Source organism: Artibeus jamaicensis, unplaced genomic scaffold (genome assembly GCF_021234435.1).
Source record: "Artibeus jamaicensis isolate MK-2021 breed Jamaican fruit bat unplaced genomic scaffold, CSHL_Jam_final contig_729, whole genome shotgun sequence".
Taxonomy (NCBI): domain Eukaryota; kingdom Metazoa; phylum Chordata; class Mammalia; order Chiroptera; family Phyllostomidae; genus Artibeus; species Artibeus jamaicensis.
This window is the reverse complement of record NW_026521939.1, coordinates 56,863-69,291: the sequence shown is the minus strand read 5'-3', so window position 1 is coordinate 69,291 and position 12,429 is coordinate 56,863. Positions and strand designations below refer to the sequence as shown.

Here is a 12,429-nt window from a genome sequence, read left to right as displayed (position 1 = left end):
GCTAGGAGAGGCCCATTCCTTCTTTTCCGGTCAGACCACAGGTGGCCAGGCTCAGTGGCCAGAAGCACTGACAGGCTGATTCTAGTTCAGTTATGGAGGAACTTTTGATGGGATTCTCTACACAGATCTATCTCCCAGTTGATGGAGGTGGTAGGGTGGGCTCTGTTCCCTGTGTCATGTTATTACAATTATTATTCTATTCCTATCAGCTGTTTGATGGACGTTAGTCCCTCCTTGGCTTCTGAAACTAGATTTTAGGCATTCTCTCTCTGGATCCGCAGTTTTGACTCTAATGTGCACAGGAAGCACCTGGGGAACTCGCTACAGTGCAGACTCTGAGTCGGGTCTGGGTGGGTCCCAGGGGAGGCCGATATTGCTGGTCGGCAGCAACTTTGTGTAATAAGGTTCTAGGGACTTGTGCCTCTCAAACTCGAGGGCACATTCCAGTCACCGGAAGGGTTTGCTAAACTGCGACGCTAGGTGTCTCCCAGAACTGATTTAAAATCTCGGGGGCGGGGCGGGGCGGCCTGGGCCCCAGACGCGGAGGGAAGGAGCTAGACCAGCCTCCGAGAGCCGCTGAGCCGCTGCCACCGCCGGCGTGGACACCCGTGAGGACCGTGCTAGGCACCAAGGATGCAGACAGGTCTATTCCCACCCCCCAGGCTGAGCCTACAGTTTCTCTTCCCCAGCAAGAAAGCAACACGCTGATGGTAAAGAGCTTTTCAAAGTGTGGGCAAAGCTATTTCAATTGGCTTCAGAGAACGGTGTCCCAGAATGGAAGGAACGGGGGCACCGGCGACATCAAACTCCTGAAGCCCGAGGAGAAAAGGACCATTTACTTCCTCGTGAGGAGCGACAAGACCCTGAAAGCAGGTGCCAACCGCTGCATCACAGCGGTGATGCAGCTGAAACCAAACGCGGGCAGTGACCCGCACCAGGGTCTGGAGCGCCCCAAGCGGGAGCGGCGGGCCACCCGCTTCCTCGATGCTGAAAATGCACAGAAATTCCAGCAAAGTTTGAAGAACGCAGGAGAGGTGGAAGAGAAAGCCGGATCCGACTAAAAGCGATGATGCCGAGAAAGGCTGAAAAGCTAGAAGCTCCTCGGGTGAAGGAGGAGAGCCAAGGAGTCTGAGAGATAAGGGGACCGAGGAGTAAGCTGAGGGGGAGCGGGGGTCCTCCGCCCTGCCCTTGTTTTCTTCTCCTTCCTTTCTTAAAAACCACTCTGTCCTGCCCCTTCTTTTTGGTTTGCCCAGTTCTGTTTTGTTTTTACAAATTTTAAAGGGGCTTTATAAAAAAAATTGAATTCCAACATTCAAGTGTTTTTTTTTCCCCTAATTTTTTGCCCCACTGAAGATGACTTCAGAAATAGTGAGTAAACAACACATTGGAAACCTTAAGAGGAAAAAAAGGAGGCAGGAAAAGACTCAGTGGGGTCTGGAAGTCTGCATGTCTAACGAGTTCCCCGGTGATGATAACCGTCAGGAACCACATGTTGAAAACCACTACTCCGGAAGATTCTGTGACCCAGAGCGTGACCCCTTTTGTAATTTAGTGTTGTGTCCAGCTGGACCGCTGGAGTTTCGGTTCTTTAACTTACAAAGTCCTTTCATTGCTCCCAGAACCACTGGGGGGGGGGGGTTATTCATTCTTCCTCAAGTTTAGCTTATCTTTGCTGTTAATGAAATGTAAATTTCAGACATTTCTTTTCACGGTGTTAGTGAGATTCGTGTAGAAGTCTTTGAACGTCCGCTGGCCCTGGGCACTCGCTGCTGTTGAACACTTCCTGTATGCCAGGCCTGGCCACGGCCCCTTGCTGACTCAGTGTGGCACCACCTGTCTGTGACCCTGCCCAGTAGTGCCAGGGAATTCCCCTGCACATCACTCTCTGTGGTGGGTGCATCCTCTTAATCCGTATATGGAGCTTACCTCGCGCCAGGCATCATAAATCCAGTATCCCATGATACCCTGAAATTGTGCCTGACGGCCCAGGGAAGGGTGGGCTAAGCAAGAGGGAGTGGAAGTAGGGGAACCAAGAGGACACTGGGAGGAGGGGTGGACAGGAATTGACTGACGGTTAACCAAGCCCATCAGGTCCCACCAGGGGTCCAGGGGTCCAGTGTTTCCCAGAGCAGGAAGTCACCGTGATGCCCACAGTGAAAGGGAGTGGGTCTCAGCAGCACAGAGGCTCTGATGAGATGCAAACCGTCCCCCCTCACCATGACTTGCCATTCCTGTCCAGTCTCTCCACTCCCTTGATGACCTCCACTGCCTCTGCACAGGTCCCAGATGCCCGCAGCTGCACCTGTCAGTCTAGGCAGGAAACATGCAGCAGCCTTCTCTCTGGCCCACTTTATTTGGGAGCGGGGTCGGGGGACCTAGGCCTGCTGTGCCCGAAGCAGCGCTCGCACCTGGCCGATCTGCCAGTCGACACTGGAGCGCGCAGTGCCACCCAGGGCAGTATATTGCTCCACGCTGTGCCCATAGTCCCACACGTGGCTCACGTCGCCTGAGAACAGGGGGCTGGGGAAAAGAAAGAGATGGGCTAGGGCAGCCTAGCCACCCCATCCTCAGGGGCCTGGGCTTGTCCCCTGGGAGGCAGCAGAGAGAGGGGTGGGGCTGCACCTGATGGTCTGTAGCTCCTGAAGCGACAGCTGGTTGAGCGCCACGCCCTTGGTTTCGGCCATGAACACTGCTTTCCCAGAGGCCTCATGGGCCTGGCGGAATGGCATCTGCAGGTGCAGAGCGGAGGGAGCACTGAGGCAGGCTTCCTGGGCTCCCTGGCCTGCTGTGGGAGCCCGGGCCCTCCCTGACCACTGCCCCGTCTGAGGGGATGAGCAGGGCATCCCTCCCGCCTCACCCCACCCCTACCTCCGCCCCTCCGCCCCAGCCGCCTACACTTACCCCTTTGCGGACCAGGTAGTAGGCGAGGTCAGTGGCCAGCATGTCAGGACTGAGAGCCCGCCACATGTTCTCACGGTGAATCTGGGGGATGCAGGTGGGGGAGTGGTGAGTCCTGTAGTCTCCCGGGCCTACCCCTCAGCCAGGAAGGAAGTCTCCTGCCTTGGGCAGAGCCACTCTTACCCACCCTGCTTTGCCGTCTTGGCTCAAGCCATCTTTTCATAATTGTTGATAATTTTTAGTTGTGCTACATACAGCGCTGCCTTTATATTTTCAGTCTTTATGTTTGGTGTGCATCAGCATCACCTGGAGGATTTCTTGCAAACACAGGTCGCAGGGCCCCATCCAGAGTCTGACTCAGCAGCAGACCTGGAGTGAGGCCTGGGGCTGCACATCTGTCAGCTTCTCAGCTGATGCTGACGCTGCTGGCCCCAGAGCCACACTTAGGGAACCACTGCTTTAGAGTCACATCCTGAGCTGTTCAGGAACGAAATGATACGAAGACGGGGATTTGGTTCAAAAGGGAGTGGGTAAAGGTAGCTGCCAACGCCAGCGTGGCCATGAGGTGGTTATTGCTGAAACTGAGGGTTGGTATGTATGGGCTCATTATATATTTTCTCAACTGCTGTATACTCAAATTTCCCATAATAAGGTGATTTAAAAAGAAATCTGGTCAGGCCAGTTGATGGGACTCCTTGAGTCTAACCCATTTCCGAAACTTTTGTCCCTTCACTGTTCCTCAAAGGCAGGAACAAACACGTACCTCCTTCCCCTGACCCAGGTCTTCTGTACCCTCGCCTCCTCTCAAGATCACCGCCTGCACACCCATCCCAGAGTTTAGGGGCCCAGGAGGGAAGAGGCGGGTCTTGCCTGCAATGTAGAGATGACGCCAGTGGCCACCTGGAGGACAGCACTCATGGTTTCAGACACTTCAAACACGGCTTCCTTGTCCTCCTGCAAGACAAGTGGCAGGAGGTGAGGCTCAGCAGCCCCATCCCCCACTGAGGCAGCCCCACTGCTTTCCCTGGGAACATTCAGCACCTCCCACACCCTACACCATGGGAGAGGAGAGGACTCTCGGGGTGGCAAGGTCTGGGTGCACAGGATAGAAGGCGGCAATTCTGTGTGGCCCCTGCCTGGAAGTGCCAGGGCCCCGAGAACTGGTGTGTGGTGTATATGCAGGTGGGTCCCTTCTCCACTCCCCACCCCAACCCCACCAGTTTCACACCTGTAAGTCCTTGTTGTAGGTGCTCGGAAGTCCCTTGAGGGTCATCAGGAGCCCAGCACACTGAGGGCAGAGTAAGGATCAAGAGGCTGAAACCCTGAGCCCGTCCTAGAAGCTTCCTCAGGACCCTCTGGGTCAGCCAGAGGCCTTGCCCCACTCCCTGCCCTTCTTACCCGTCCAAACACTCGCCCCGCCTTGCTCCGGATCAGCTCCAGGCTGTCTGGGTTTTTCTTCTGGGGCATCAGGCTACTTCCGGTGCTGGGGACAGAGATGCTGTGGCTGAAGGGGCTCCTCTGCCCCTCGGCTGGTGGGCTGGTGGGGGCGGAGAGGAAGGAAGCCATGCTGGTGGGAGCAGAGCTGGGGCAACGCAGAGTGCAGCCCTACCTGTAGGCATCAGAGAGCTGCACAAAGCTGAACTCCTTGGTGCCGTAGAGGATGAGGTCCTCAGCCATCCTGCTGAGATGGGTCATGCACAGCGAAGCCCAGAACAGGAACTCAGCTTGTGGGAGAGAAGGGAAAGCAGGCTCTCTGGTCACCGGGCCTCTCTTGGCTTTCACCTGGCCTGGAGAAGCTCCAGGTGGACCATATGGGGGGTGGGAGGAGGTTGGAGAGCAGCGGACTGCAGGACAAAGGAGGGGCACAGTGCTGGGGATGAGCAGGGTGGCCCCCAGGACTCACCCACAAAGTCACGCTCACTGGTAGCATCCATGCTGTTGACAGTGATAGCCCCAAATTTCAGTTCTGGGCAGTGGGGGAAAGAGGAAGGCAATAGGGCTGAGCTGGAGGGCAAAGTGGGGCCTCCTCTTCCATGAACCGGGGTGCTCAGCCACCTCCCTTTGGCCCCCTTTCAGGGAGAAGAAGTAGGGAGGCACAGGAGGTGTGGTGAGGGTCCCTTGTACAGGTCCCAGGAGGGAGGCAGGAGTCCTGAGTGTACCTTGCTTCTCTATCTTTAGTGTCCATAGGTAATAAAGAGAAGAGAGAAGTTTCACCCAGACTCCTGCCTTCTCTCTGCAAGACCCTGTAGAAGCTGATAGTGACCACCCCCAGGGTAGGGTGGGGCGCTTACCTGTTCGGAGCAGCTCCCGGTCCACACCCAGTGGATTGCCTGCAATGGCCCCGCTGTGGGGACAGGACAGGGGGTTTTGATTGACCAGGGCTCCTGACAAGAGGCCCTGGCACAGACACACATGCACACCCAGAGCTGAGCCCTGGGTGTCAGGGCTGCGGCCAGTCAGCTTGGTGCCCGTTGGTTGTCCCTGTGCAGGGAACATGGCCGTTTCTCTGCAGCATCTCTGGGGAGCTCTGACCCTGCTCTGACACATTTGCTAGCTTGGTTGTCCACATCTTAGGGTCCATGCAGGGTCCTGCCTGCCCAGCCAGAAAGAAGCCTGGATGGGAAGGCCAGTAACCTGGTTTTTTGTTCCCTCCTGTCAATCCCCAAGGGCCATGCTATGTGGCAGCAGCCCCACCCTCCTCCCCACCCCCACTCGGAGCACGGGGACTTCACTCACCTCCCTAGAGGCAGGACGTTGACCCGCTTCTGCACCTCCAGTAGCCTCTCAGAGTCTCTGGTCAGTGCCACGGCGTGGCTGTGGGGAGGCAGGGGACAGGAAGGTCAGGGCAGCCTGGGGGCCTTCCCGCCATCACAGCCCCTCCATCACAGTCCCGCTCACCTCAGGATCCAATGGCTCCAGCGGATGGGCTGAGCCCTCTGCAGGTGAGTGTACCCTGGGAAGAGGACGTCATGTTCCCTGTGGAAGAGTAGGGGCAGGCTGCCCGAGGGGCTCGGCGGGCTCAGGCGGGGCCTGCCTGTGACACCTGGATCCCGCAGGCCTGGGCCCCTCCAGGGAAGAGCAGGGCAGGTCTATCAAGTATCTGCCTGCTTGAGGCATCTCCAGGGGACAAGCAAGTTGTAAGGAAGAGACCAGAAGTTGGGCAGTACAACCCAAGGGCTGGGCCAGGGCTGTGCGGCTGTGCGGCTGTGGGGCTGTGGGGCGAGGTTTGGCAAGACCAAGCATGATCACACCCTCGGCTCTGGCCTCTGCATCTCCCACCAGATGTGAGCAGGGGCCAGGGCAGGGAGGAAGCACGCAGCGGGTACCGCCCAGCAGTGGGAGCCATGTCTGTGCGTGTGCGAGAAGCTCCCAAGGACCCCAGAACAGCGGGGGCACTTCAGAGCAGGTGGGGCAGAGGCAAAGGTGCTAAGAATGGTGTTTCTGGTTGGTTTGTTTTCTTTAATAAACAGCTCTATCGAGACACGATTCACACGCACAATTCACCTGTTTAAAGCGTACACGTTAATGTACCACCATCACCACATCAATGTTAGAAGACTTCACTGCCCCCAAAAGGAACCCCGAACTCTTAGCAGTCACTCCCTATTCCTCCCAGCCCCCACAGGGTGACGGTGCTCCTGCCCTTGTTTCGCCCAGGTGGTGAAGTCTGTGAAGCAGGGGTCACAGGGAGTTGGGAAAGAGGGGGAATCAGCCCTGTCCCTGACACCAAACAGGGACTTCTCAGTTGTCAGGGCACAGAAGCCAAAGTTGGGGATGAGGCTGGAGTGAGGCAGCCTTTGGATCTGTCCTTTGCCAGCCATGCTGGCTGGAATGGGGACGAGGCGCATGTGTAGGCTGAGGAGTGGCTCTGTCTGCCCCAGGCACTGCCTGCCTCTTTCCTCAGGACACCTGCCCGGTGCCTGAGCCAGCGGCTCATGAATCCTCAGAGGGCGAGCTTGTCCTGTCTGCTGTGCCAGGCTGGTTGGAGGATTGGGGACACCGCAAGAAACCCCCTACTCCTAGCTGCTCTGCCTCATTCAGACCAGGAGTTCTGGGACCCCCTATACCTCCAGGCCTGGCTCCTCTACCCTCCTCACCCCTGCCTCCTAGATCTGGTATTCAAGCTGCCTGCCCCAGGGGAGAGGAGACCTGGCTGCACTCACGCCCTGTCTGCCACCTGGGTGTCCCCGGGGCACTCACGCCTCCGCTCGATCCACCATGGTTCTGATGAGTTCCCGGAGGAGGGCGGAGAGTGTCTCGCAGTTCTGCCGCATCCACAGCCTGAGATCTGTCACCACCTGTGGAGAGGAGGAGGTGGTACTGAGGCAGACAGATGTCCTGGGGAGCCAGGACAGCGGCTGAGACCTGACTCTGCTGTCCGAGCTCCCCAGGGTCGAGCAGCACAGGGTGGGAGGTGGAGGGGTGACTGCACCTGGTCGTTCCGACTTCGTCCTGTGTGTAGTTTCCCTGCGGTGTCACCAATGAGCTCCTAGGGGTGGAGGGAGGTATGGGTCAGAGCCTGCTGCTCATGGCCCAGTGGGGCCCACCCAGGTGCGTGAACTTCCTCCCGGCCCCAGGGTCCCATGGTCCTGCCCGAGTCTCTGCCATCTCTGCTGAGGCCTCCTGTTCTGAGGTCCCACCCATACTCTGCCAGTGACGGAGGGATCGGAATGAGGGTGCTTATGCTCAAAGTGGCCAAGAGCCACTTGAGAGGGGAGGCTAAGGGACAGGAGGAAGTCGTACCTTGAGACGCCGCTCATTGGCCGTGTGGATGTCCTCATCATGCGGATTTAGTTTGAAGGTGCCCCGGGCCCACTCCTCAGCCACCTGTAGCAGATGGCAGCAACCCAGGGGTCAGGCTGGCAGGCATCAGCAGCCATGAGGGCAAGCCCTGCTCCCACCTTCCCCCTGATCACTGACTGTCCCTGTGTTGCAGCTGCATGCTGGGAGTGCTCCGCCAGCCCTCTGCACAAGCCTGTGCAGCCCTCACCCCATGGGAGCATCTCAGGCCCAGTGGCCCTTTGCCCATGAGCCACGGGGCAACAGGGGCATTAAAGGATGAAGAGAGATGGTGAGCACTGCATGTGGGTAAAGGGCACCTCTCTAGGTGAATCATCACCACAAGGGGATGTGAGGGGCTTGGGATGATACCGTGACCTGTGCTTGGGGATTTGGTGGGAGCCCGGGGCCACAGAAACTGAAGCCCGAGGCCTCGAGGGTGGGCCTTGGGGCATGGAGAGTACCTTGTCCAGGCCCTGGAGTATCTGGTCCCTCTCGGCCTTGGTGAGGAGCCCTGCCTTCTCCAGGCCCCGGCTGTAGGCCTTGCTGCCTTGCACATCCACTTCCCACAGCTGCCGGTCGTAGGTGATGGACGAGTTGAACTTCTCCATGATGGGGTCCACGGTGCCTACAAACCGGCCGCCCCACAGCTTCCCGCTCTGGTCAGGAGAGCCGGGGCAATTAATCTCCTGCCCCACCTCGAGAACGGTGCCTCTCACAGAGGGCCCTCAGGAGAGTAAATGAGTGTGACAGCCAAGGGAACCAGTCTCACTGAGGCTCAGAGAGAGTTAGGCACCTGCCCCAAGTCACTCAGCGAGTGAGTCTGGGAATGTGGCTGGACACTGACATTAGGGCTCTTTTTTTTTAAAAAATTTATTTAATTATTGTTCAAGTACAATTTTCTGTTTTTCACTCCCATTCCAGCCCCCCCCCCCAGGACATTAGGGCTCTTTCCCACCACATGACACTGCTCTGGGGAGATGGTGGAAAGGTACGAGGCACCCCTGAGACCACAGCACAACTTCTAGGGCTGTTCCTGCTGCTGACCAAGGTAGCATCCAGAGTTTGGACCCAGCTCTGATGTACTGTGATAATGATAACAATACTGGCTAACATATTATCATGTTAATATTATTAATAACATTAATATGTATTATGTTCATATTATTAAAACATTAATATTATTATTATTAACCAGTACTATTGTTAACAATAATACTGGTAATAATAACGCTGTATTCCCTGTTTATCAGGCACTGTTCTAAATGCTTGGCATGTAATGACAGCGACCGTCTGAAGTAGGCACCAATACTATCCTGGTACAGAGAGGGGAAAACTGAAGCACAGAGCAATGCTGTGTCTTGCCCTCACGGAGGGTGGCAGAGCCAGGCCCGCAGCCCAGCAGTCTGAAGACAGCCACGCTCTGAACCTGTGTTCTGCCAGACTGTTCTGAACCTTTGCAGGGATGGCCATGGAGACCCCTGAGGGACCCCATCAGGCTCAAGTTACCTGCGTCTCCCTCCCATAGCTCCGGACAGGACCTAAGGTCCCCTCACCAAAACTTCTTTAGAGAGTACCTCTGACACAGGAGGACATTAGTTGACCCTCTGTCCCTGAGAAACCAAGGGCAGAGGGATGGGATAAAGACACCTCTGTTTTGAAAGAGGGCATAGGCCGGGGCATGGGACAGGTGGGGGAGGGGGCACAGAACAACTGTGAAGTAGTCAAAGTGCTCAGAGAGCCAAGGATCAGGAGTAGAGTGTACCAGGGTAGAGGTGTGTGTGGTACTTCACTGGCATCTTTTCTCTGGAGTGGGACTTAAATGGTCACTAGGGACATGTCATCCCCTGTCTCAGACCTCTGTTAGCCACCTGGCCATGGGTGTGTTATGTAACTTCTCAAAGCCTCAGTGCTGCACCTCCAGCAATGTGATACAATTTGCTAAGCCCATACATAGCACAGTGCCTGGCACTCAGTACGGACTCCATAGTGTAGGTATTATTAAAGGAGCAGCTGAGGACTGCTGGAGCCAGGGTGTACCTTAGCCTGCTTGCACTGTGCACCATGGTTCTCCACCACGCTCTGGCCCCTCGCTATGAGTTGACTCCTCAGTGCCAGGCAGCCTTGGCCACTAGAGGACTCTGCCCTGAAGAAGCAGCCTCCGCCCCCTCAGTCTTTTGAGCTGGGCCTGCCCCTTACACTCCTGCAGCCCCAGCAAGCCTTGACTTCCAGCAAAGCACCACATGGGGCCCCAGTCCTGATTACTGGGGCCAGAGGGCCAGGGCCAGCCAGTAAGGATGGGGAGCCAGCCTGCCCCTCAGCCAGAGGCCTGGCACCACCTCCCCCAGGAGGTTCTTGGACTCCCTGCCCAGGTTGTTAGTAATAACAACTACTTAACAAGTGAGGCTGCAGCCAAACCAATTAGTACCATCCCACAGGACTGCCCAGGGCAAGCAGAGGTCACCTGGCACTCTGATATCCTGAAACCAGCCCATTTCTGCTTTGTGGCCAAGCTCCCACCCCACTGGCAGGCTTAAAAGGACCCCACCCAGGAAGATGTTAGAATGAGGTGCTACAACCTGGGCACTGAGGAGAGGGGGAAGCCCAGTGTGGTAGGAGAGGACCCTGATCCAAGCCAGCAAACATCTGGGCCAGGATGATCCCTCTAGGGCAAGGGGCACTGGGTGGGCTGGGATAAACGAGCAATTAGCACAATAGCTAATTGAGAATGCACAAAGGAGCACCAGTGTTGTTACTGTGAGTATAATTTGCCACCATTTATTGAACGCCTACTATTGATCGACCCTGTCTAGGCATTTTATGTGTGCTGTTTACACCCTTCTACGAGGTGGGCACTGTCACCTCCTTTTTAACAAATGAGGAAAGAGGTTCAGGGAGGTCGAGTGGCTGCTTCAGAAACCAAGTCCGTTTGACTCCAAAGTCCAGCCCTGCCCCCAGTCCTCCACCTGCAGCTAGAAGCTAGCAGCACAGGCATTCTCATCTCATTTATTCAGATTCACAAATGGGTCCAGAGAGAGGAAGTGACTTGCCAGCTCATTAGGACCTGAAGGGACTGGAACCCAGACCTCCTGCTTCCCAGGCCCAATACTTCAGGTAAACAGCCCCTTTTATGTGAGGGTTGGAAGCAATGACCTCATGATCTAGTATCTTACGGTGGCTGGGGGGGGGGGGGGGGGGGGCGGGGCAGGCACAGCGGGGAGAGGCAGACAGCTATTATTGCTGGCTTTTGCCAGTTAAATCAGCTGAGGCCAAAGAAAAGGAACGTGTGCCTCAGATCCAGGAAAAGAACCCAAGAGTCCTTTGGCTCTAGGGAACAGAGGAAACTTCTGGGCACTGGGGCCGCAGGGCACGGCCCCTACCTCCTGGCGCTTTCCACAGGCCAGAGTCATGTAGATTCTGCTACACAGGGACAACTGCCACAGCAGGAGGTTGGGTCAAGACCACCTTCCCAGAAGTGTGCTTTAGTGGGTTTGCCACACAGACCTTCTGGGGAGGGGTGCAGGAGGGGCAAAGGTCTCTCCCCGGCCCTGGCAGGTGACCATTGCCTGTAGTCAGTAAGGACAATAACCAGGGGGGCGAGCGGCGACAGGTGTGGCAACAGGAGATCCCGTGAATGGGTCGCGGCCCTACCTGGCCCCCAGGACGCCCCTCCCCCTCGCTTGGAGTCTTGTAGGACCGGCGTCACGGAGGTCCCACTCACCTCCGATGCCATGTTGGGTGGTTTCTCGTCCACCGGAAGCCTCGATCCTGCGGGTCTGGAAGACAAGACCGGACTGACGACCTAACCTACTCAGCCTCCCGGGCAGGGTCCTGCGGGAGGAGCTGGCTTCAGGTCCCGCAAGGCTGGGGCCGCGCGCAGCACTTGGAGAGGCGGACCTGAGCAGCAACTAGGTCCTAAGCGTCCTCCGGATCCGCCCGTCCCGCCCCTCGTCCGGATGCTGCGCACTCACTCACCACAACCTGGTCTCGCCGTCTGTCCCTTGACTGCCAGCCAGCGGGGTTTTCGGGCAGAGAGAGCGTCAGCAGCAGCTGGGATCCGTCCCCGCCTCCTGGCGGCTGCTGCACCAATCCCAAAAGGACAGGTGGGTTGGCCTCCGCCCCTCAACCCCGGCTGGGGGCGGGGCCATGCCCACTCAGACTGTGGGCGGAGCGGCCTCAGGGTGTGGTTTGGCAGACAGCTCCTTAGCAACCCGCATTACTAAGCAGGAGCTGCGGACAGTAGAGGCATCCGCTAGGGGTAGAGGCGATGACATCGGCCCACAAGATATAAATGTATAGTGGCGTGGCGATCATTTATTCGAGAAACACGTACCAGGCACCTTCTGTGTGATAGGTACAGAGTTGAAGAAAAAGGATAGGTAGACATTGAAGAAAAAGAAATGGGCATAAGAAATGGCACCTGCCTCAAGAAGCTTTAAACAAAGCATGGAAAAGGTGTGCGGGGGGGGGGGGGGGGGTCACAGGTCACAGAGGGCAGCACAGAGCAGAGGGAGTGTCTATCTTGGATACTCAGGGAAGGCTTCCTTGACATGATTAACTAATTCGTCAACAAGAATAACAAGCTGAGTTCTAGGCATGGGAGTCTCGAACTCCCGCCCTGGAAGGGCATCCAGTGGAAATGTCTCCTGAGGTGGGTCTTGGAAGATGAGCGGCAGTTAGCTCAGTGAATAGTAAAACATCCCTGCAGAGGGAGCATCCTGAGAAAAGGCCTGGAGGTCAGAACGTGAATGG

At 56.7% G+C, this 12,429-nt stretch overlaps 1 protein-coding gene and 1 pseudogene across 2 annotated transcripts; one reads left to right on the top strand and one right to left on the bottom strand.

Annotated features, from left to right (window-relative positions):
* Positions 1-497: 497 nt before the first annotated feature.
* On the top strand, positions 498-1,421 carry LOC119042021 (ran-specific GTPase-activating protein-like; annotated as a pseudogene).
* A 913-nt stretch (positions 1,422-2,334) lies between these two features.
* ASL (argininosuccinate lyase) lies at positions 2,335-11,733 on the bottom strand. Of its 2 annotated transcripts, none has more exons than XM_037135579.2 (17): positions 11,653-11,733; positions 11,399-11,453; positions 8,142-8,336; positions 7,642-7,725; positions 7,331-7,387; positions 7,099-7,196; positions 5,797-5,874; positions 5,635-5,712; positions 5,190-5,242; positions 4,802-4,864; positions 4,508-4,622; positions 4,297-4,381; positions 4,127-4,186; positions 3,769-3,852; positions 2,902-2,982; positions 2,623-2,729; positions 2,335-2,520 (listed from the first exon to the last, which is right to left on the bottom strand). In XM_037135579.2, the coding sequence occupies exons 2-17, from the start codon at positions 11,408-11,410 to the stop codon at positions 2,376-2,378; spliced, it is 1,395 nt and encodes a 464-aa protein (XP_036991474.1). In that variant the 5' UTR covers positions 11,411-11,453; positions 11,653-11,733; the 3' UTR covers positions 2,335-2,375. The 2 variants fall into 2 exon arrangements, with proteins under 2 accessions (XP_036991474.1, XP_036991475.1); XM_037135580.2 differs by having other exon boundaries at positions 11,575-11,666.
* Between the last annotated feature and the right edge of the window lie 696 nt (positions 11,734-12,429).

Coding starts and splice junctions, on each gene's coding strand:
- ASL (XM_037135579.2), bottom strand. Junction 5,713..5,796: donor TGGAGCCATTGGATCCTGAG/GTGAGCGGGACT, acceptor GCCTCCCCACAG/CCACGCCGTGGCACTGACCA. Junction 2,983..3,768: donor GCGTCATCTCTACATTGCAG/GCAAGACCCGCC, acceptor TGCATCCCCCAG/ATTCACCGTGAGAACATGTG.